At 54.5% G+C, this 22,879-nt stretch overlaps 3 protein-coding genes across 4 annotated transcripts; 1 reads left to right on the top strand and 2 right to left on the bottom strand.

Moving 5' to 3' along the window:
* Positions 1 to 325: 325 nt before the first annotated feature.
* AGPAT1 (1-acylglycerol-3-phosphate O-acyltransferase 1) lies at positions 326 to 2,041 on the top strand (the record flags this gene model as incomplete). Of its 2 annotated transcripts, XM_080710596.1 has the most annotated exons (6): positions 326 to 522; positions 621 to 754; positions 942 to 1,117; positions 1,248 to 1,343; positions 1,431 to 1,503; positions 1,857 to 2,041. In XM_080710596.1, the coding sequence occupies 6 exons, from the start codon at positions 332 to 334 to the stop codon at positions 2,039 to 2,041; spliced, it is 855 nt and encodes a 284-aa protein (XP_080566722.1). The 2 variants fall into 2 exon arrangements, with proteins under 2 accessions (XP_080566722.1, XP_080566721.1); XM_080710595.1 differs by lacking the exon at positions 942 to 1,117 and having other exon boundaries at positions 332 to 522; positions 621 to 675.
* Positions 2,042 to 3,187: 1,146 nt separating this feature from the next.
* On the bottom strand, positions 3,188 to 5,501 carry EGFL8 (EGF like domain multiple 8; the record flags this gene model as incomplete). The annotated part of the gene is made up of 8 exons (XM_080710473.1): positions 3,188 to 3,234; positions 4,066 to 4,219; positions 4,290 to 4,366; positions 4,447 to 4,617; positions 4,705 to 4,800; positions 4,900 to 5,009; positions 5,089 to 5,211; positions 5,401 to 5,501. The coding sequence occupies 8 exons, from the start codon at positions 5,499 to 5,501 to the stop codon at positions 3,188 to 3,190; spliced, it is 879 nt and encodes a 292-aa protein (XP_080566599.1).
* A 2,185-nt stretch (positions 5,502 to 7,686) lies between these two features.
* PPT2 (palmitoyl-protein thioesterase 2) lies at positions 7,687 to 22,125 on the bottom strand (the record flags this gene model as incomplete). The annotated part of the gene is made up of 8 exons (XM_080710661.1): positions 7,687 to 7,830; positions 7,961 to 8,015; positions 17,187 to 17,271; positions 17,385 to 17,468; positions 19,277 to 19,384; positions 19,463 to 19,558; positions 21,613 to 21,766; positions 21,958 to 22,125. The coding sequence occupies 8 exons, from the start codon at positions 22,123 to 22,125 to the stop codon at positions 7,687 to 7,689; spliced, it is 894 nt and encodes a 297-aa protein (XP_080566787.1).
* Positions 22,126 to 22,879: the final 754 nt, after the last annotated feature.

Here is a 22,879-nt window from a genome sequence, read left to right as displayed (position 1 = left end):
TGTGGCTGCCGTCTTGGGCAGTGCGGGTGTAGACTGGCGGTGCGGGTGTAGACTGCTAGAGGACCCTTTGCAAGGCTCCGTGCCTGCTGGCGTAGTTACTGTTGTTCTGCCATCACGGGCCCTGGCAGTGCGGCTGTCCGCGTCTCTAGTCTTTTCTCTGACTGTATCCAAAACCTTGGGGAGGCGGGGGGGGGGGGGGGGGGGCATCTGTCCAGAGCCCGCCCTAGGTTTGATGGGAGCCAGGCCCCACGTGTGTCCCGCCCTCCGTGCCCCGCCTCCTGCCCTTCAGCAGCCGGCCCACGTCCTTTGCCCTCTCCCGCAGGTGGCCAGAATGGAGCTGTGGCCCGGGGCGTGGACGCTGCTGCTGCTGCTGCTGCTCCTGCTGCTGCCCGTCCTGTGGCTCTGCAGCCCCAGTGCCAAGTACTTCTTCAAGATGGCCTTCTACAACGGCTGGATCCTCTTCCTGGCTGTGCTCGCCATCCCCGTGTGCGCCGTGCGAGGCCGCAACGTAGAGAACATGAAGTGAGGGCGGGCGGGCGGGCGGGTGGGCAGCGGGCGGGCGGGCGCAAGCGTCCCGGTGGCACGGTGAGTCCCACTGGGCCCTTGCCCTCCCCCCACAGGATCTTGCGTCTGATGCTGCTCCATATCAAATACCTGTACGGGATCCGAGTGGAGGTGCGAGGGGCCCACCACTTTCCTCCCTTGCAGCCCTACGTCGTGGTCTCCAACCACCAGAGCTCCCTCGACCTGCTGGGTGAGAAGCCACCCAGGGCTCCTGTCCCCCAAGCACGCCTTCCTCCTACCGTCCCTAGGCGAGCCGCCTTTCCCCAGGGTAGAGCCTGCAACCCCGTCCCCACCAGTGCAGATGACAGCTTGGGGGTGGGCTGCCCGCTGTGGCACCCTGCCTCTACCTAGGTCCTTACCCCGCTCGCCTGCCCCAGGGATGATGGAGGTACTGCCAGGCCGCTGTGTGCCCATTGCCAAGCGGGAGCTGCTGTGGGCTGGCTCTGCCGGGCTGGCCTGCTGGCTGGCGGGAGTCATCTTCATTGACCGGAAGCGCACGGGGGACGCCATCAGTGTCATGTCTGAAGTCGCACAGACCCTGCTCTCCCAGGACGTGAGTGGTCCCGCAGAGATGGGCTGGGGAGGCGAGGGAGTAGACCAGCGCTGAACGCCTCGTTCCAGCATCACACCCCCTCGGGCCCCTCCGTGTGGACATGTCTTCCTTGACCCTCTTTGTCCACCAGGTGAGAGTCTGGGTCTTTCCTGAGGGAACAAGAAACCACAATGGCTCCATGCTGCCCTTTAAACGTGGCGCCTTCCACCTTGCAGTACAGGCCCAGGTGACTGCGCCGCCCGGTCCCCGCCCCCACCTCCTCCTCCAGGTGGAGCCAGCCGGCCTGGAACTGATGTGCCTGCCCCTTCCCCAGGTTCCCATTGTCCCCATCGTCATGTCCTCCTATCAAGACTTCTACTGCAAGAAGGAGCGCCGCTTCACCTCGGGTGAGGGCTGGGGGTGTCTGCAGGAGGCAGGGGTCACTCGGTGTCAGGGCCATGAGATGTCCACACGACCGTCTAGTCTGGCCACCCATCAGGAAGTATTTACTGAGTGCCCGCCATACTCAGCCGGATGGGTGGTGCTTGGTCTCTCCGAGAGGGACCCCTGTGATGGAGCAGCCGGAGGTGCCCACGCAGACAGCGGGCGGGACGATGGGTGGGAGCGCTCCGGACCGAGGGTGGGAAGGCATCGGGACAGCGGTGCTGGCAAACAGAGGGCGCTGACCAGGGCGGGAGGGAGAGTCCGGAAGCTAGAGCAGGGGTCGGGGGCAGGCCTTGAGCTGCTCTTGTCCCACCAGGGCGATGTCAGGTGCGGGTGCTGCCCCCGGTGCCCACAGAGGGGCTGACACCGGATGATGTCCCGGCGCTGGCCGACAGAGTCCGACACTCCATGCTCACCGTCTTCCGAGAAATCTCCGCTGACGGCCGGGGCGGGGGTGACTGTCTGAAGAAGCCTGGGGGGGTGGGCGAGGCCCGGCTCTGACCTCCCTCCTGCCCATCTTCCTCCCACGCCTGCCTGCCTTCCGGCCGCCGGTGGTCCTGAAGCAGGACCAAGCCCTCTTCTTCATTTCTCCTCTCCCCGCTCATTCTCCCCTTCAGACTCTTCAAGTTCAGACGTGAATGTGCACTCAGCACCACCCCTGCCCCTTCCTGGCCCGCCCACGGCCTCCACTCCCGCCCCGCCGTCTTGTCTGTGGACAGTTGTCTCCCTTCATCTTGAGTGGCCCACCCTGCCTGAGGGTGGGAGACATTCCATCCCATCCCCTCCCGGGGACTCTCCCCCTTGCGTCTTCTCTCCTCCTCCACCCACATCAGCCATTGACCTCATCCAGTCTGGACAATCCATCCGCACCCGAGTCCCTGGCTGCAGTGGACTCTCCGTTTGTGAGGAGCACTCCTCGCCCCGTGGCGCAAGCCGGTACCTGGACACTCCTCCCAGGCTCGTCCTGGGTGTCCTCAGCACCTCCAACCTCCTGGCGGTGCCGGGACTCTTCTAACTCAGAGCAGCCACCCTCCCTCGCCAGACGCCCAGGGCGGAGCACGCTCCTCCGTGCCAGTTCGGTCTCCACATTTCTGCTTCCCCGTCTGTCCGTGTGGTCTGGTTCTTCACCACCCCACCCAGCTCCCTGTGGCCCCTGTACCATCCTCAGGGACAGGGGCGAGGCAGGCAGCAGGCGCTGCACGGCTGCTCGCTGGGGAAGCAACTGGACCCTGGCCGGCGGGGAGAGGAGGGCATTAATTTATTTCTTCCTTCTGAGCCCCCCTCTGAGCCAGTTTTCATTTCTTCTTCCCAGTGGCACCGGCCACTCCCTGCCTCCCACTCCAGACCTGTTCCCACCGCCCGGGAGGAGAGGGTGGGACCCAGTTTTTCCTGGTTGGTTTTTATTAATTATCTGGATGACAGCAAGCAACAGAGAATAAAGAGAGAGAGAGAGAGCCGGGTGCTTGCTTGCTGCGTTTGTTAAGGAGCTCAGGAAACAGTCTTCATCCAGGCGGCAGGCTCCCCCTCCTTCAGCCTCCAAGGTCTCTGTGGCTGGAGCCATGGCAGATAGCCTTATCTGCAGCTCCCAGAGGATTAGCGGGTCTAGTTTCTGTATAAATTAGGGGGCAGGGGCGCTGCCGGGGCTCTTTATCGACGATCGATGCCAGGGCTCAGGCTGTTGTCCTCACAGGAGCCTGGGTAACGACAGAGACAGGCACAGTGGGAGGGGTGCACTGCTCACCAGCGCTAAAAGGAACTGTGGGGCTAGGGACAGGGTCCCAGAGGAGGTCAGAGAAATGAAAATATTCTGGGAAGGTAGGAGGAGGTGAGCGAGGTTTTGGTGTGTGTTTGTGTTGCTGGGGATTGAACCCAGAAGCATTCTACCTCTGCGCTACACCCCTAGGCCAATGTGTGTGTGCGTGTGTGTGTGTGTGTGTGCGCGCGCACGTGCGTGCGTGTGTTACTAGGGATGGAACCCAGGGACATTCTATCTCCAAACTACACCCCAGCCCTATTTTTTATTCTTTATTTTGTTTTGGTTTTTGCAGCACTGGGGATGGAACCCAGGGCCATTCTATCTCCAAGCTTTTTTTTTTTTTTTCCCCTGGTGGTACTGGGGATGGAACCCAGAGGTTTTCTACTTCCGGGCTGGGCTATACTCCCAGACCTATTTTTTATATTTTATTTGGAGACAGGGTTTCACTACGTTGCTGAGAGCCTAAGTAGCTGAGGCTGGCTTCGAACCTGTGTGATCCTCCTGTCTCAGCCTCCCAAGCGCTGGGATTACTAGCCTGTGCCACCATGCCCGGCCTACTCGTTATTTTGAAACAGGATCTAAGTTGCAGAGGGCCTCACTCAGTAGCTGAGGCTGTCCGTGAACCCGCGATCCTCCTGTCCCAGCCTCCCAAGTACTGGGCTTGCAAGCCTGTGCCGTCACGCTGGGCTGTGGGGGGCTGTGAGGATGCCAAATGGGGAGCGAGGCCTCTGAAAGCGAAGGGGCTCGGGTGGGAGGCGCAGGCACTCACAGGCGCCCAGCTTCTCCTCCAGCAGCAGCACCTGGTCGCTGAGCGACTCGATCCTGTCGCCCCGGCCCCACAGCTCGGCCACCTGTTCGGGCTGCAGCTCCTCGGGCGGCACGGGCAGCACGGCGCGCACCCAGGCTCCAGCCCGAGCGGCCCACTGCAAAGGAAGAGGGCCCGCGTGTGGGCGACGGGCGGCCCCGCGGCTCGGCCCCCGGCCCCCGGCTCACCTGCTCCACCCGCTCCAGGCGCCCTCGCAGCTCGCGGAGCTCCCGCCGCAGGGCTCCGTCGCGGTCAGCTTCCCGAACTAGGGCAAAAGGCGCGCCCTTGACAGCGGCCCGGCTCGGCTCACGGCCCTCGCGCCCATGCTCGCCAGCCCACACTCACCCGCCACGCCGAGGACGGCGGCGCGGGCCGGCGGCGCGGGGGAGCCCTCTGCGCACGCGCGCCCGTCGGGCCCCAGCTCCAGGCCGCGCGGGCAGCCGCACGTGAAGCTGCCCGCCGTGTTGAGACAGTGGTGCGAGCAGAGGGCGGCGCCGGGCCTGCACTCGTCCACGTCTAGTTACCCCAAAGAGAAGGGTGCTGAGAAAGGGGGCGCGTGGGTGGAGAGGCCACGGGGCCCCCCGGGACCGGCGCGCCACTCACCCACGTGACAGCGCTTGCCCCCCCAGCCGGGGGCGCACTGGCACCGGTCCGGCCCCACGCAGACGCCTCCGTTCAGGCAAGGCTTGCTGCAGATGGCTGCGGGGCGGGCGAGGGAGAGGTTTCAGGCCCCACGCCGAGGTCCCGCTCCGCGGAACCCAGCACGCCCCCTGCAAGGCCCGGAGCACCCGGCCTCACCTTCGCAGCTGAGTGCCCCAGGGTGCGGCTTCTTCCAGCCCTGGCAGCACACGGCGTGCGCCTGCTGCACCTCCCGTCTCACCTCTCGCCACGCCACACGGTACGTGGTCCTGGAACACAGCGGGTCAGCACCCGGGATGCCGGGCCTGCTCAAGGGTCTTGGGCTGAGTCCCAGCTCCCATTCCTCACCTGTAGGTGCTGCAGATGCGCCTTCCAGGGCACAGGGTTAAGTAGGGCTGGTACACTGGTTGACTGTAGGACTCGTTGTAGCGCAGCGGGACCACCAGCATCTGCTTGGAGCAGACCCCCTGACTGCATTGGTGCCAGAGGAGGCGGGAGACACTGAGTGGGCCAGGCCCTAGGAGCCTGGAGCCCCACTTCCCTCCAGCAGCTCTTGGAGGTGATACCTTCTCTTTCCACCTTGTTTTGTCTCCTAGGAAGCCCCACCCCGGCAGCTTCCCCCTGCAGATCTCCCCCAGGCCCCGCCCCCTCTGCTGTCACCTCTCTTTGAGGGGTCCACCTTTGGCCCCCTCTCCTGACATCAGTAGTAGAAGGAGCATAAGTCCGCCTAGGAGAGCGTACAGCTCAGCCCTGGACCCCATGATTCTCTTTGACTCCAGACTCTGTGGGCTAAAGGCAAGAAGAGGTTAGTGGATGGCCTTCCTCTCTCCTGTTAACTTCTCCAGCCTTCCAAGAGCAATCAGCTGGTGTCTTCTAAGGAGACCAAGACACACACTTGTACACAGTAGCCACCGGGATCACCTGCACCCAAGTGTATGTAGAACTGACTCACCCTCTCTTTAGCACACCAAGGTGTGTTCAGCATCGTACACAGCCTGACACCCCAGCACACTCCCTCCACCACCCCTCTACTCTTTCCACCCCCAGTGCTCTGCTCAACCCGGAGGGACACATCCGTGGTTAGCAGTCCCCTGTGGCCCCTCTTATAACCTTCAAAACCCCAGACACATGTGCTCACACCTTCCGTACATACACTCCCCACATCTGGAATCCCCATACCTTAAACAAGGCTCTACTCTCCCCACACCATCACATACACCTCAGGTGCACACCCTTCACACAGACGATGCCCCCAACTCAAACCCACCCTGAGGCTGAGTTGACCCCCTTGACATTCTCTCCACACCTGCCTCCCCCCATCCCCACCTGGCTTGCCCTCTCTCCAGGGAGACTTCAGGCAGCCTGTCCTCTGCAGCAGCAGCTCAAACTGGCGGGTGGGCCCTCTGGGCCGAGAAGGAGGGGAGGGGCTGGCCCAGAGCCCTCCCCTTCCTACCCCCTCCCACAAACCTCCTCCTCAGCCCCGTGGGGTCAGGTCCCACCACCCCGACACCCACTCCAGCAAAGGACTCTGGAAGAATTTTCCCAACCCTCAGAGGCTCCCAGATTCTGGACTCCCAAATAAGCAGAGGCTCCTGCTCTCAAACCACCAACACCCCTAAGCCTCCTCTGGTCCCCCTTCAGCCCAACACAGACTACTGGAGAGTTAGGGGCAGGGAGAGAGGCCAGGCTGGTAAGGAACAAATCAGGTCAAGGGAGGAGAGGCAAGAAGTCCTCACAAAAGGGCAGCAGGCAGCCCAAGGCACCGAGGGGGAAAATGCCCCCCGTCTCCTGGTGACATTTGTTAGCGCTTGGGGGACACCAAGTTGAGTCAGCCACCGCCCCCCATGCCTGAGCAGACAGGGGCCAATTGTCTCAGGCCAAATTCCTTCCTTCAAGGAAAAGGAGGCTCATTGTATAGCCCCTCGCCCAGCTCTGGCCTACAGAGGTTGAAAAGGGGCCCAGCAGATGCCCACCCTGACCCTCAGCCCCCTCGTCTAGCCTGGGGGTGGCAGGCACATTCCACCCCTCTACTGGGGCCCAAAGCACTGGAGCCCCAGGCTTAGCCCCCTACTCCTACCCTGGGACAGGAAGAGAATTGTCCACAGCAGGAAAGAACCCGCGGAGAATCAGGAACCCACACAGAATGGGCATTGAGAGGGCGGAAACACCAAGGGATCCCCACCCCAGACCCGGCATCCGGGCACCCGGGCCCCAGCCTCTCCATCCCCACCCACGTGGGTAGCCAGGTCCCCTTCGCCTGGAGAAGAGCCAAACCACACTGAGGAAATGGAACTTTATTTCCATAAATATGGTAGAACACCCATTCGAGGGTAATTAAAAGAGGGGCTGGGGCCTTAAAGAAACTAGGCTCCCAGGGGGTACCCCAATACTGATCATAGGGACTGGGGGATCCCCAAACCTGAGATGGGCCTTACAGGCCACAGATATTCCCCAACACTGACACTTCAAGAAAGGAACTGTCCCCATAGGGGAGCCGCAGAACCCCACTCTCATGGGTGTCCCTCTTCAGGGTGAGGAGGGTCGACGACAGGGAAGTTCAGAGGCGACCGGAACAAGTGGAGAACAGAAGCTAAAAATGTCCTGAGTGCCCTGGAAGGAGAGCCCTGTGGGGGGCGGCGCCGGGCTCTCCGGTTCAGCCAGAGGCTGAGCAGCAGCCGCAGCTAAAACCTGGCTCTCCTTCCCCAGCCTCGGCCCTGGGAGCCAGGGAGAGCGTGGAGTCGCCCCCGATCTCGAGAACATGAGGTAGGGGCCCAGGACTTGTCATTCATGGAGGCGCGAGGGAGGGGCTCGGGAGCCCTGGCTGGTGGGGGCAGTGTGGGAGCGATGAGGCGGTCACAGGCGTGCTGAAGCCCAACATCTGCGTTCCAAGGCCACCGCTCGGTCTCTGGGCTGGGGGCGGCTCCTGGTGGCCCTCGGAGGGCGAGCTCAGGAGAGCCAAGGCTCCACACAAGTGTCATAGAGGGTGCGGTTGGAATGCCAGGCGGTGTGGGAGATGCCGGCCATGGGACACCTCACAATGGCTCCCCGGGCCAAGAGCGTCTTCAACCCAAAAGAGTCCCGCAGGTAAACCTTCCAGGTGTGTGAAGGGAGGAAGACAAGAGACAGAGTGAGTCACCGCTGGGTCCTGGGCCCCAGAGGGCCACCCCTCCAGCTCAGCGACCAGGGGAGGAAGGGAAGGGGAGGAACCCCAAGGGCTCACCAGCTGCTCCTCCATTCCCAGGACTGTCTCATTGGCATCATAGAAACCAAAGAAGCTACGGAAAAGATGAGAGGGGGTTATCAGGAGAGTTGGAAATGACCAAGGTAGGCCGGGGTGGTGGTGCTCGCTTGCCATCCCAGGACTTGGGAATGAGACAGGAGGATCCCAGGCTCCAGGACAGCCTCAGCAAGTAGTGAGGCTCTCATCTACCTAGTGAGGACCTGTTTCAAAATAGAAACAAAACAGGGCTGAGGGTGTAACTCAGAGATAGAATGCCAATAAATTCAATCTCCTGTACCAAATAAAAAGAAAAAAAATCAAGGTAGGCTAGGGTCCTTTGGGAACCTATAGCCTACTGGAGCAACAGGTAGGAAAGACCCACAATATTTATTTATTTATTTATTTATTTACTTATTGTGGTGCTGGGAATGAACCCAGGGGCATTCTACTTCTGAGCTACACCCCCAGCCCAAGTTTTGTTTGTGTGTGTGTGTGTGTGTGTGTGTGTGGTACTGGGGGTGGAACCCAGGGGCTTTCTACCTCCGGGCTATACTCCCAGACCTATTTTATATTTTATTTGGAAACAGGGTCTCACTGAGTTGCTGAGAGCCTCATTAAGTAGCTGAGGCTGGCTTCGAACCTGGTGATCCTCCTGTCTCAGCCTCCCAAGCGCGGGGATTACAAGTGTGTGCCACCACGCCCAGCATCCCAGCCCGATTTTTTATTCTTTATTTTGAAAAAGGTTCTCACTAAATTGTGGAAGGCCTCACTAAGTAGCTGACGCTGGCCATAAATCCAAATCTTCTTGTCTCAGCCTCGAAAGTAGTGGGATTACAGCCGGGCGTGGTGGCGCACACTTGTAATCCCCGCGCTCGGGAGGCAGAGACAGGATCGCGCAGGTTCGAAGCCAGCCTCGCTGGCTTAAGAGACCCTGTTTCCAAATAAAAATATAAAAATAGGTCTGGGAGTGTAGCCCAGAGAAGGGTTTCCAGGAACCCCAGTACCACCAAAAAAAAAAAAAAAAAAAAAAAGTAGTGTGATTACAAGCATGCATCACCACACTGAGCTAACCCAAAATATTTAATTGGATATCCTTTGTCTCTTGAGGTAATGCACTAAGGGTATGACTTTTTTTTTGTACTAAGGATTGAATTCAGGGGCATTCTGCCTCCAAGCTATACACCCAGCTCTATTTTTATTTTTATTTTTACTTTGAAGCAGGGTCCTAGGTTGAGAGGCATCTCACTACTTGCTGAGGCTGTCCTTGAACCTATGATTCTCTTCTCAGTCTCCCAACTACTGAAATGACAGCTGTGCACCTCCACTGGCTCAGAGTATGACATCTCTATAGAGTGCAAAACCTAGCCGGACATAGTGGCGCACGCTTGTAATCCCAGCATTTGGGAGACTAAGACAGGAGGATCGCGGTTCGCGGACAGCCTCAGCTACTTAGTGAGGCCCTCTGCAACTCAGTGAGACCCGGTTTCAAATAAAGAATTAATAAAAAAGAAAAGCATAACCTAGTTGGGCCTGGTGGCACACACTTATAATCCCAGTATTTGGGAGGCTGAGACAGTAAGGATCGCAGGTTTTCAGTCAGCCTCAGCTACTTATTAGACCTTGTTTGAAAAATAAAAAATAAAATAGGGCTGGGAGTGCAGCTCAGAGGTACAATGCTCCTAGGTTCAATCCTGGTACAAAAAAAGAAAAAAAAAGCATAACCTGATTCTAATCATGAGGAAATTAAAAAGAAAGAAAGAAAAAAGGCCCCAAACTGGGGGACAGTCTACAAAATAACTGGTACATATGTTTCCAAAATATCAACTGAGAAACAATTTCAGAAAAAAATGATTGAAGATTGAAGAGCTATAACAGCTAAATGAAGCATGTGAGGCCAGGCGTGGTGGGCACGCTTGTCATCCCCGCACTCGGGAGGCTGAGGCAGGAGGATCGCGCAGGTTCGAGGCCAGCCTCAGCTACTTAGTGAGGCTCTCAGCAACTTAGTGAGACCCTGCTTCCAAATAAAATATAAAATGGGTCTGGGAGTATAGCCCGGAGGTAGAAAGCCTCTGGGTTCCACCCCCAGTACCACAAAAAAATAATAATAATAATTAAGCTGGGCGTGGTGGCACATGCTTGTAATCCCTGCCCTTGGGAGGCTGAGACAGGAGGATTGCACAGGTTCGAAGCCAGCCTCAGTGAGGCTCTCAGCAACTTAGTGAGGCCCTGTTTCCAAATAAAATATAAACTAGGTCTGGGAGTATAGCCCGGAGGTAGAAAGCCTCTGGGTTCCACCCCCAGTACCACCAATAAATAAATAAATAAATAAAATAAATAAATAAAATAAATGTAGCCTGTGAGCCTGGGTTGCCTCTGGCACTGTATGTATTTGTTTCTCCTACGAGGGCAGTTAAGGGCCGGGTGAGCCGGTGCACAGCTAGAATCCCAGCTACTTGGGAGCTGAGGCAGGAAGGTCGCCAAGTTTCAGGCCAGCTTGGGCAGTCTAGCAAGGCCATGTCACAAAATAAAAATCTAAAAGGCTGCCAGGTGTAGAGGCACATGGCTGTAATCCCAGCGCTTCAGAGATAAAGCAGGATTGTAGGTTGGAGGCTCCGGTGTGGTAATTCGGCAAGATCCTGTTTCAAAATAAAATATAGGGCTGGGGGATATAGATCAGAGGTAAAACTCCCTCGGGTTCAATTCCCAGTGCCACAAAGCAAAAAAAAAAAAAAAAAAAAAAAAAAACTGTTAAAGGTTGAGGATGTTTCTTAGTGGGAGCACTTACCTAGCATGAGCGAGGCCCTGGGTTCAATCCCAGCACCACAAAGAAAATTAGAAAATTTTGAAAAAGGTACATATTTTTTAACTTTTTATGTTGAAATAGGGCTTCACTAAATTGCTGAGGCTGGTCCCCAACCTGTGATCTTCTTGTCTCAGCCTCCCAAGTACTGGGATTACAGGCATACACCACCAGGCCCAGCTTAGATTTTATTTCTTTTTTGGAACAGGGTCTCACTAGGTTGCTGAAAGCCTCGCTCAACTGCCAAGGCTGGCTTTGAACCTGTGATCCTCCTGTCTCCTCCTCCCAAGTACTGGGATCACAGGCTTGTGCCATCATACTTGGCTGGGGTAAGTCTTCAAATTTGATTACTGTCTGTTAATTTTCCACTTTTGAAAATTTTATGTGGCTACATAGAAGAACATATTACTTACAGGAAATACACCTTGACACAATGAGATATAATAACTGTAAGAGTTTATAAGAGGTAACAAAAACATCATAGTGCATGCTTGTAATCCCAGTATTTGGGAGGCTGAGACAGGAGAATCCGGGTTCGAGGCCAGCCTCAGCTACTGAGACCTCCACAACTTAATGAGACCTTGTTTCCAAATAAAGAATAAAAAATAGAGCTGGGGATATAGCTTAAAGGTAGAATGTCCCTGGGTTCCATCCCCAGTACCACAAACACACACACACACACACACACACACACACACACACACACACAAAGACATCATGTCTACATATTATCCTCAAAGGCTTCACAGTCAGGTGTGGCGGCACATGCTTATAATCCCAGTACTTGGGAGGCTGAGACAGGAGGATCGCAGGTTTAAGGACAGCCTCAGCAAGTAGCGAGACTCTCACCAACCTAGTGAGACCCTGTTTCAAAATAGATTGCCCCTGGGTTCAAACCCCAGTTCCAATAAACAAACAAACAAATAAATAGGGCTGGGAACTGGGCATGGTGGTACACACTTGTAATCCCAGCATTTGGGAGGCTGAGACAGGAGGATCGCGGTTCGAGGACATCCTCAGCTACTTAGTGAGGCCCTCTGCAACTCAGTGAGACCCTGTTTCAAAATGAAGAATAAAAAATAGGGCAGGGGGTGTAGCTCGGAGGTCAAATGCCCCTGAGTTCCATCTCCAGACCCACAAAAAAAAAAAAAAAGCTGGGCGTGGTGGGCACGCTTGTAATCTCCGCGCTTGGGCGGCGGAGACAGGAGGATCGCGCAGGTTCAAAGCCAGCCGCGCTGGCGTTAAGAGACCCTGTTTCAAAAATATAAAATAGGTCTGGGAGTGTAGCCCGGAGGTAGAAGGGCTTCCAGGAACCCCAGTACAACAACAACAACAACAAAAATCTCCAGTACTGCAAAAACAACGAAAAAAAAGGGTTCAAACAAAATATTAATATACATATGTAAACTTTTTTGGTGCTGGAGATTGAACCCCAGGGTATTCTACCTCAGAGCTACACACTCAGTCCTGTTTACTTGGTATTTTTTGAAACAGGGTCTCACTAACCTGCGGAGGGCCTCGCTAAATTACTGAGGCCGGCCACAAACCAACAATCCTTATGTAAGGACTGAGGTTACAAGTGTGCGCCACCATACCCGCTATTTAGATGCCTAACATATTTAAATATATAATTGATTTACACACACAAATATGTTTATCTAGAAAGATAAGAATAATGTTGGTATAAATATAGTAAAATGTTAGCCAAAGCAGGCGTGCAGGCCTATAATCCCAGTACCTGGGAGGCTGAGGCAGGAGGATCGCAGGTTCAAAGCCAGCCTCAGTGAGGATCTCAGCAACTTGGTGAGACCCTGTTTCCAAACAAAATATAAAATAGGTCTGGGAGTGTAGCCCAGAGGTAGAAGGCCCCTGTGTTCCGCCTCCAGTACCACAAAAATGAATGAATTATTTAAAATCAGGTTGGAAATGTAGTTCAAAGGTAAAATGCCCCTGAATTCACTCCCCGGTACCAAAAAAAAAAAAAAAAAAAAGTTAACATTTGTGAACATACAAGAATTCTTTACACTATTTTGGCCACTTTTTGTGTGTGTGCTAGTAAGGACTGAACCCAGGACATACTGGACAAGCACTCGACCTGAGTAACATCCCTAGCTCTTTATATTTTTTTTATTTTGAAATAGAGTCTTGCTAGGTTGCCCAGGCTGGCCTCGAACTTGTGATCCTCTTGACTCAGCCTCCCAAGTATCTGAGATTGCACGTGTGTGCCACCACACCTGGTTTAACTTCTCACGGGTACTAGGACATCATTTCAAAATAAGATGATTTTTTCTTTTTTTGGCACTACAGGTGGAATCCGGGGCATTCTACCTCTGAGCTACATCCTTGGCCCTTTTTATTTTGAAATAGGGGCTAAGTGCTGAGGGTTCTCACTAAATTGCTGAAGCTGGTCTCAAACCTGTGACCCTCCTTTCTCAGCCTCCCAGGTGCGGGGACTATGAGCAGGTAACACCTACCTTCTACCCTAGTTTTTTATTGTTCTTTTTCTGGTACTAGAAATCGAACCCAGAGGCATTCTACCTTTAGGCTATACTCCCAGCCCTTCTTATTTGGAAACAGGGTCTCCCTAGGTTGCGGAGGGCCTGGCTAAATTGCTGAGGCTGGCTTTGAACCTGCGATCTTCCTGTCTCAGCCTCCCAAATGCTAGGATGATAAGCGTGTACCACCACGGCTGGCCTACCCTAGTTTGTGTGTGTGTGTGTGTGTGTGTGTGTGTGTGTGTGTGTGTGTGTGTGGTACTAGGGGTGGAACCCAGGGGCTTTCTACCTCCGGGCTCTACTCCCAGACCTATTTTATACTTTATTTGGAAACAGGTTCGAAGCCAGCCTCAGCTACTGAGTGAGGCTCTCAGCAACTTAGTAAGACCCTGTTTCCAAAAAATCTTAAAATAGGTCTGGGAGGATAGCTGGGAGGTAGAAAAGCCCCTGGGTTCCACCCCCAGTAACACAAAAATAAATAAATAAATAAATAAATAAATAAATAAATAAACAAACAAACAAACAAACTGAAAAATAGGGCTGGGGGTGTAGCTCGAAGGTAGAATGCCCCTAGGTTCCATCCCCAATACCGGAAAAAAAAAAAAAAAAAAAAAGCCAGGTGTGACCGCTCATGCCTATAATCCCAATATTTGGCAGGCTGAGACAGGAGGAGAGCAGGTTCAAGGCCTGCCTCAGCAATTCAGTGAGGCCCTCAGCAACTTAGACAATTTCAAAATTAAGTATAAAATCAGGCTGGGGGTACAGCTCAGAGGTAGAATGCCCTGGGTTCCATCCAATACTATAAAAATAAATAATCAAGCCGGGCGTGGTGGCGCACGCCTGTAATCCCCGCGCTTGGGAGACTGAGACAGGAGGATCGCGCAGGTTCGAAGCCAGCCTCAGCTGGCTTAAGAGACGCTGTTTCCAAATAAAATATAAAATAGGTCTGGGAGCGTAGCCCGGGGGTAGAGGGCCCCTGGGTTCCATCCCCAGTACTGCCAAAATAAACAAATAAATAATCAATTAATCAATCAATCCAAGGCCTTACGTTGGCCACAAAGCACTCTTTGTAGCTATTCCTCTCCTCCCTCCCCGGCTTCCTGCGCTCTCCGCTCTCGTATCTCCTCGTCCTCACACTCAGGGCCTCTGCTCCTTGGGTCTGCTTTCCACACTGTTGCACACCCTCCACTTCCTTCAGTCTGGGCTCAAATGGCAGCTCTCCCAGACGTTCTCTGACCACTACCGTGTGTGTGTGCGTGTGCATGTGTGTGCACATTACTAGGGATGGAACCCAGGGCATTCTACTTCTGAGCCGTGCCGTCACATTCCCTCAGCCGTATTTGTCTGTTCTATGGACAGGTTTTCACTGTGTTGTTGAGTCTGGCCTTGAACCTTCAAATCCTCTTGTTTCAGCCTCCCAATACCAGGATTACAGGTGTGTCTCACAGGTGTGTCTCACCATGCCGGACTCTCTGAACACTGCATAAAACAGGCCCCAGTCTCCCCGGCCTTCACCACCCCGACATATATATATATTTAATTATCTTCTCAAATAGAATGTAAATGCCGGGCGTGGCGGCGCACGCTTGTAATCCCAGTACCTGGGAGGCTGAGCCCAGAGGATCGTGGTTCGCAGCCAGCCTCTGCAACTTAGTGACACCCTGTTTCAAACTAAAGAATAAAAAATAGGGCTGGAGATGTAGCTCAGAGATAAAATTTTTCTGGGTTCAGTCTTCGGCACCACAAATAAATAAAAGAAATGTAAGCTAGGTGACACCGGGGACTTCTCTTTCATCTATTGCTCTGACCGCGGAGCCAGAGCAGCACCTGGGCACACAGTGCTCAACAAATATTTGTTGAGAAAGGGAACTCGGTAACATTTCAGAGACCTCTCGATGACCTACAACAGAAGCTAACACAGGGCGCCACGGAGCCACAGTTTTCCCTGAGGTTTAAGATGAAGGGGCGGTGCACGCTTGTCATCCCTGCGCTTGGGAGGCTGAGACAGGAGGATCGCACAGGCTTGAAGCCAGCCTCAGCTACTGAGTGGGGCTCTCGGCAACTTAGTGAGACCCTGTTTCCAAATAAAATATAAATTTTATTTGGTAGAAAAGCCCCTGGGTTACACCCTGAGTAACACAAAAAATAAATAAATAAAATAAGATGAAGGGTACAAGCTGGGCATGGTGGTCCACACCTACTTGGGAGGCTGAGACAGGAGGATTGCAGGTTGGAGGACAGCCTAAGCAAGTAGTGAGGCTGTCATCAACCTGGTGAAACCCTGTTTAAAAATAATAATAAAACAGGGCTGGAGTATAGCTCAGAGGTAGACATAAATTGTAATCCCAGCATTTGGGAGACAGGAGGATCTCAGTTCATGGACAGCCTCAGCTACTCAATGAGGCCCTTTGCAACTCCGTGAGACCCTGTTTCAAAAGAAAGAATAAAAAAAGGCCTGAGAAATAGCTCGGACGTAGAATGCCCCTAGATTCCACTCGAAGTACTGCCAAAAAAAAAAAAAAAAAAGAAAAAAAGAAAAAGAAAAAAAGAAAAGAAAAGAAAAGAAAAAAGATACAGGGAAAGAGAGTGGAGGCTGTTCCAGTATCCTATTAAAATTAAGACAGGATAGGAAATGAGACCGAATGGCACTGGACCATACACCCTTGGCACCAATGTCTGTTTCCAGCTGGTCCAGGCTGGTCTTGAACTCCTGGCTCAAGAGAGCCTCCAGCCTCAGCCTCCTGAGCGCTGGGACCTCAGGCACACACCGCTGTGCCTCGCTTACTTTCTGGGTTTGCTAATGTCTCTAATGACCTGAGACACAACCGGTGGAGGAACCGGGCAAAGCTCACACAGGACCTTTCTATACAATCTTCTCAACTTCCCACGAGATCATAATTATTTCAAAATGAAAAGTTTCGAAGGCCAGGCATACTGTCACCCCTCAGGAAGATGGCCTGAGCAACTCAGTGAGACCCTGCTTCAAAATCAAAAATAACAGCCGGGCGTGGTGGCACGCGCTTGTGATCCCAGCATTCGGGAGGCTGAGACCGGAGGATCGCGGTTCGCGGACAGCCTCAGCTACTTAGTGAAGCCCTCTGCAACTCAGTGAGACCCTGGTTCAAAATAAAGAATAAAAACTATGGCTGGGAGTGTAGCTCAGAGGTAGAATGCCCCTGTGTTGGGGGTGTAGTTTGGAGGCAGAATGTCCCCGGGTTCAAACCCCAGTATTGCAAAAAAAAAAAAAAAAAATTAAGCTTTTACAAGGGCTCAGATAGAACATGAGAGCAAGGCCCTGATGATGTCAATGCCCAGCACTGCAATAAAAATAAAAATTCTACAAAGGAAGACCGATGGCAGAGATAAACTATCATCGACAGGACATAGTGACTGGCTAGAAGGTTTTTTTTTGTATGTGGTTTTGGGGGATGTTTCTGGCCCTGGAGAATGAGCTCGGGGCATTCTACCTCTGAGCTACCCCCATCCCTATTTTCTTTCCTTTCCTTATGTATTTATTTTTGCAATACTGGGGATGGAACCCAGGGGCATTCTACTACCTAGCTACACCCCTGCCCCAGTTTTTTATTCTTTATTTTGAAACAGGGTCTCACTAAGTTGCGGAGGGCCTAAGTAGCTGAGGCTGTCTGCAAACCACGATCCTCCTATCTCAGCCTCCCGAATGCTGGGATTACAAGCCTGCGGCACCACGCCCGGCTCTATTTTATATTTTGGGTTTGAAACAGGGTCTAAGTTGTAGAGCGCCTCATTAAGTTGCTGAGGCTGGCCGCTGACCTTGTCTCAGCCTCCCAAGTACTGGGATTATAGGCGTGTCTGGGCACCGCGCTGCAAGCCAACGTTAAGCAAGAGATAATGATTAGTGGGGGCTGGGGGTGTCTTTAGCCCATGTTCAGCCCACTCAATCCCTAATTACCTGGACTGCCAGGGAGTGATGACACCATCATCGGGACCCCCAATGAGCACCAGGCGGCCCACACGGAGAAAGTTCTTCCGCCACGCTGCAGGGCAGAAAGAAGAGAGACTGAGTCAGCCCCAGAGGTCAAGAGAGGAGCACGGGGGTGGGGGGGGTAGAGAAGCATAAAGGCAGTGCAGGCAGGAGCAGGGGTCTCACCAGTGGCATTGGGATGGTCTCTTTCCCCGTTGATCAGGGCCAGGAAGCTGCTGGCATTGAGGTACAAGTCATCATGGTGGGGGTCTGGGTCAAAAAGCCAGTTTGAAAGAGTCAGAGAAGCAGGGAGGGGAGGCAAAATTGGAGGCTGGAAGGCCAATCAGGAGGCCGTAGTCATATTCAAGGTGGAGGTAACGTAATAGTAGCAACAATAATACCTGTAAAACTGCCAGGCGTGGTGGCGCACGCCTGTAATCCCCGTGCTTAGGAGGCTGAGACAGGAGGATCGCATGGGTTCGGAGCCAGCCTCAGCTACTTAGTGAGGCTCTCAGCAACTTAGTGAGACCCTGTTTCCAAATAAAATATAAAATAGGGCTGGGAGTGTACCCAGAGGTAGAAAACCCCTGGGTTTCATCCCCTGTACTATTAAAAAAAAAAAAAAAACTTGTACAACATGGTAGAAAGCTCTTATCTAGCCCCTGCTCTGAACAAGGTACTGTTCAAAGCACATGACATTCATTCATTTATTTAATCCTCACAGCCGCCCTATGACCTATCTGCTACTTTATCATTTTACTGCTGAGGAAAACCAAAGTCACAGAAAGGTTAACTTGCCCAAAGTCACCCCGAAGGATCAGGTTTCAAACCAAGAGTCTAGTCCCAGCCTCCATGACCTTAAACAATACCCTAGTGGGGTGTGGTGATGCAAACCTACAATCCCAGTACTTGGGAGGCCGAGACAGGAGGATCACACAGTTCAGAGCAAGACCTCAGGAACCTAGGACTCTGTTTTCAAAAATAAAATAGGCTGGTAGTATCACTCAGAGGTAGAATGCTTTGACTTCAACCTCCCTGGCCAAAGAGGGAGGGGCTGGGCATGGTGACACACACTTGTAACCCCAGTACTCGGGAGGCTGACACAGAAGGATTGCAGGTTTGACGCCAGCCTCAGCAGCTTAGTGAGGCTGTCAGTAACTTAATGAATAATAAAATAAAAAGGGCTGGGAGTGTAGCTTGGAGGTAGAATGCCCCTCAATTCAATCCCTACTACAAAAGAAAGAAAGAAAGGAAGGAAGGAAGGAAAGAAGAAAAAAGACCTACCAGCTGGGCATAGTGGCACATACCTATTCTTCTCACCCTATTTTCAAAGTACTTGGGAGGCAAACTATGGCTCAATAATCAGCCAAATCCCACCTGCCACTTGCTCTTATAAATAAAGTTTTATTGAGCCAAGTGTGGTGGCGCACCCTTGTTATCCCAGCATTTAGGAGGCTGAGACAGGAGGATCGCGGTTCGAGGACAGCCTCAGCTACTTAGTGAGGCCCTCTGCAACTTAGTGAGACCCTGTTTCAAAGTAAAGAATAAAAAATAGGGCTGGGGTGTAGCTCAAAGGTAGAATGCCCCTGTATTCCATCCCCAGTACTACAAGAATAAATAAATAAATAAATAAATAAATATTTTTTGTGTGTGGGTCTGGGTATTGAACCCAAGGGCACTCTACCTCGGAACTACACCCCCCTGCCCTATTTTTTATTCTTTATTTGGAAACAGGGTCTCACTAAGTTGCGGAGGGCCTCACTAAGTAGCTGAGGCTGTCTGCCAACCGCGATCCTCCGGTGTCAGCCTCCAGAATGCTGGGATGACAAGCGTGGGCCATCACGCCCGGCTAATAAATAAAGTTTTATTGGGACACAGACACTCATTTACATAGGGCCTAGAGCAGCTTTTCACTCCAACAGCAGAACCGAGCGGTTGTAATAGAAGCTGAATGGCGTTCAGAGCTCCAGACCTCTACGGCCTGACACTTGACAGAAAGGTACGCGGCGCCTGCGCGGCCTGGCCCTCCACTCAGCACCACTCACCATCGGCCTGGCCCTCCACTCAGCACCACTCACCATGCCAGTAGTTGCAGATGGAGAACTCCTGGCCCCAAGGACTGTAGCAGATCCGGTAGAGGTTGGAGCGCATGGAGGTGGGGAAGAGCCACTTCAAGTAATCTGTGTCTGGGGAGAGAAGGGCAACATGGGTGGCCCCGAGCCTGTGCGCCGCCCATGCGCACGGCCTCCCGGGAGCCCACTCACCTCCGTACTGTCCCATCTGTGGAGAGGAGAGGGAGATGAACGTATCCACGTTGTGCTCGTCCATGACGGAGAGCAGCGCCCGGCACACGAGGCCACCTGTAGGCAGGACCCAAGGCTGGCAGAGAGCAAGGCCAGGCCTCTGCCGCCCCCCCCCCCCACCGCTACTCATCAGACGCTCAGACACGCAGGTCTGGGGCTAAAGACAGGAGGATCGCACTCGAGGACACGGTTCAAGTCACAGCTTGTTTCTAGGCCCTTTAGATTCTCACTCCGGAATACTTTTATTCTATTATCTTTTTGGAGCCGGGTGTGGTGGCACACGCTTGTAATCCTAGTACTTGGGAGGTTGAGACAGGACGACCACAAGTTTGAGGATAGCCTCAGCAACTTAGTGAGGCTCTCAGCAATCTAGTGAGACTCTGTTTCCAAACAAGAAATGAAATCGGTCTGAAGCCGGGCGTGGTGGCGCGCGCTTGTCATCCCCGCGCTCGGGAGGCGGAGACAGGAGGATCGCACGGGTTCGAAGCCAGCCTCAGCTACTTAGTGAGGCTCTCAGCAACTTAGTGAGACTCTGTTTCCAAATAAAATATAAAATAGGTCTGGGAGTATAGCCTGGAGGTAGAAAGCCTCTGGGTTCCACCCCCAGTACCACCAAAAAAAAAAAAAAAAAAGAAAAAAGAAAAGAAATCCGTCTGGAGGTATAACTCAGAGGTAGAATGACACAGACTCAATTTCCAGTACCACAAAAAAGAAGAAGGAGAAGGAGAAGGAGAAGGAGGAGAGGGAGGAGAAAAAGAAGCCAGGTGTGGTGGTACACACTTGTAATCCCAGCATTTGGGAGGCTGAGACAGGAGGATCGGGGTTCGTGGACAGCCTCAGCTACTTACAGAGGCCCTTCCACTGAGCTATACCACCAGCCCTATTTTATTATTTTATGCTTATTTTGTGCCAGTGGGGATGGAACCCGGAGGCATATTACCTCTGAGCTATATTGCCATCCCTATATTATCACTTTATTTTGTTACTGAAGATTGAACTCAGGGGCATTCTACTTCTGATATCCCCAGCCCTATTTTTTTATTCTTTATTTTGAAACAGGGTCTCACTAAGTTTTGGAGGACCTCACTAAGTAGCTGAGGCTAAACAGGGCCTCACTAAGTTGCTGACACTGGCCTTGAACCTGAAATCCTCCTGTCTCAGCCTCCCAAGTACGAAGATTACAGGCAAACACCACCACGCCCAGCTATCCAGAATACCTTTAAGTTCCCTATTAGTCCTGACTCCTAGAACCACAGGCAATGGGGAGGAGACAGGCAGAAGCAAGGGCGTTCCCTCCCCTTTCGAGACACAGAGAGGAGAGCCAAGAAGGGGGGCAGTTACCAGGGCTCTGGCTGGAGCAATTGATTCAGAAAAGAGGACACTAAAGGGCTGTGGTGGCGCACACCTGTAACCCCAGGACTTGGGAGGCTGAGACAGGAGGGTCATAGGTTCAAGCCCAGCCTCAGCAACCTAGCAAGACCTTGTTTCACACCACGCGTGGTGGCGCACACTTGTAAACCAGCATTCGGGAGGCTGAGACCGGAGGATCGCAGTTCACGGCCAGCCTCAGCTACTTAGTGAGGCCCTCTGCAACTCAGTGAGACCCTGTTTCCAAATAAAGAATAAAAAATGGGTTTGGGAGTGTAGCTCGGAGGTAGAATGCCCCTGGGTTCCATCCCCAGTACCGCAAAAAAAAAAAAAAAAAAAAGTAAAGACCTGTTTCAAAATAAATTAAAATAAAAAATTGGACTGGGGGTGTATCTGAGTTCAATCTCCAGTACCACCCCCCCACACACACACAAGGAAAGAAGCCGCCTGGCACACGCTTGTAATCCCAACATTGGGAGGCTGAGACAGGAGTATTTCGGTTGGAGAACAGCCTCAGCTACTACTTAGTGAGGCCCTTTGCAACTCAGTTAGACCCTGTTTCAAAATAAAGAATAAGAAATAGGGCTGGGGGTGTTGCTCAGAGATAGAATGCCCCTGGGTTCCATCCCCAGCACCGGGGGGGGGGGGGAGGAAAGAAGGAAGGAAAGGGGGCACTAGGAAACACCCCTCAGGAAGGGCTCATGTGAGAACGGGCTTAGGAGTCCAGGGGGAGGGTCGCCTACCCTGGGAGTAGCAGATGAGATGTACCCCTTGGGGGGCCTTTGCCATGATGGGGGCCACGGCCTCCCGGAACCCCTGCACCTGTTCCCACAGGGGCCGCAGGCTCTCTCTGCCATCGAAGAGGTCGAGCACGGTCACCACCGTGCCGGGGTGCGTCTGTGGGAAGGAGTCAAAGCAACCAGCCGGTTTGAACCCTCAAGCCTCCACCCCCAGATCCCGGCCAGCCGCCGCCGGCACGGACCCCGCCCCCACCTCTCCCACGCCAGCGCACCCCCCCACCCTGAAACTGGCGGGCCAGCGCGGCGGCTCAGTCCCCCCCCAGGCCCCCCGCCCTGTCCGCGACCGACCTGGTTGATGTATTCCAGCAGGTGGCGGAAGCTGTACGAGCTGTCAAACAGCCCGTGCACCACGATCACCGGCTTGTAGGGCGCGAGGGGGGGCGCGGGGGCCGCGGGCAGCAGCAGCGCCAGCAGGAGCCAGGCGGAGGGGCGCCCCGGCCCGCGGAGCCCCGGCATGCTCCGGCCTGGGGGGCGGGGGGGCGAGGGGCCCGGTGAGGGCGGAGACTCCAGCCCGCCGGGCTCCCTCCTCCCCGCCTACTTTTAACTCACTCCCGCCCCGGGGCCCCCGCGAGCAGGCCGGGGAGCGCCCCAGGCGGCCGCCCCCACTCCCAGCCGGGCCGGGGTCGTCCTCGGCAACACCCCCAGCCGCGGCGAGCCCCACCTGGCCTGGGGAGGCCTCGCTCCGCCGCTGTTTACGTCTCCCCCAGTGTGCGGGGGGGGGGGCGGCGCGCAGGGGATGACGGGGGAGGGCTGGGGGAGGGCTGGGGGAGGGCTGCCCGGGGTCGCGGAGCCGTCACGTCCGGGCTTTCCCTGGCAACCGCGCGGGCGTCCCCCGCAACGCCCCGGGACGTTCCACTGCCGGGAGCGGGGAGGACCCGCGGAGCGGCCCATCTCGGCCGGCGGGGGCGCTGCTCCGGGGGCCCGGGCCCGACCTCTTCCCACCCCCGCTCCGGCTCCGCCGCAGGCCGCGGGGGTCCCGGGCCGGGGGTGGGCGGCGGGGGGCCCTCCGCTCGGGGCCCGCAGCCCCTGGACGCCCGCCCGCCCGGCCCGCGCCTTACAACCCTCCATCCTCAAGTGCGTGTAGAGCTCCGCTCCAGAGGCGCGGAGAGCCCTCGAGGCCCTCGAGCCCGGGAGGCCGGCCGGCTCCTCCCGCCCCACCCCTGGGCGGAGGGCCCGGGGGCTGCGCGGACTCGGGCTCGGCGACCTCCCC

The sequence above is a fragment of the Muscardinus avellanarius genome, assembly GCF_963383645.1.
Source record: "Muscardinus avellanarius genome assembly, chromosome: 14".
In the NCBI taxonomy this organism is placed as follows: domain Eukaryota; kingdom Metazoa; phylum Chordata; class Mammalia; order Rodentia; family Gliridae; genus Muscardinus; species Muscardinus avellanarius.
The sequence above is the reverse complement of the archived record's forward strand: the minus strand, read 5'-3'. Positions and strand labels throughout refer to the sequence as shown.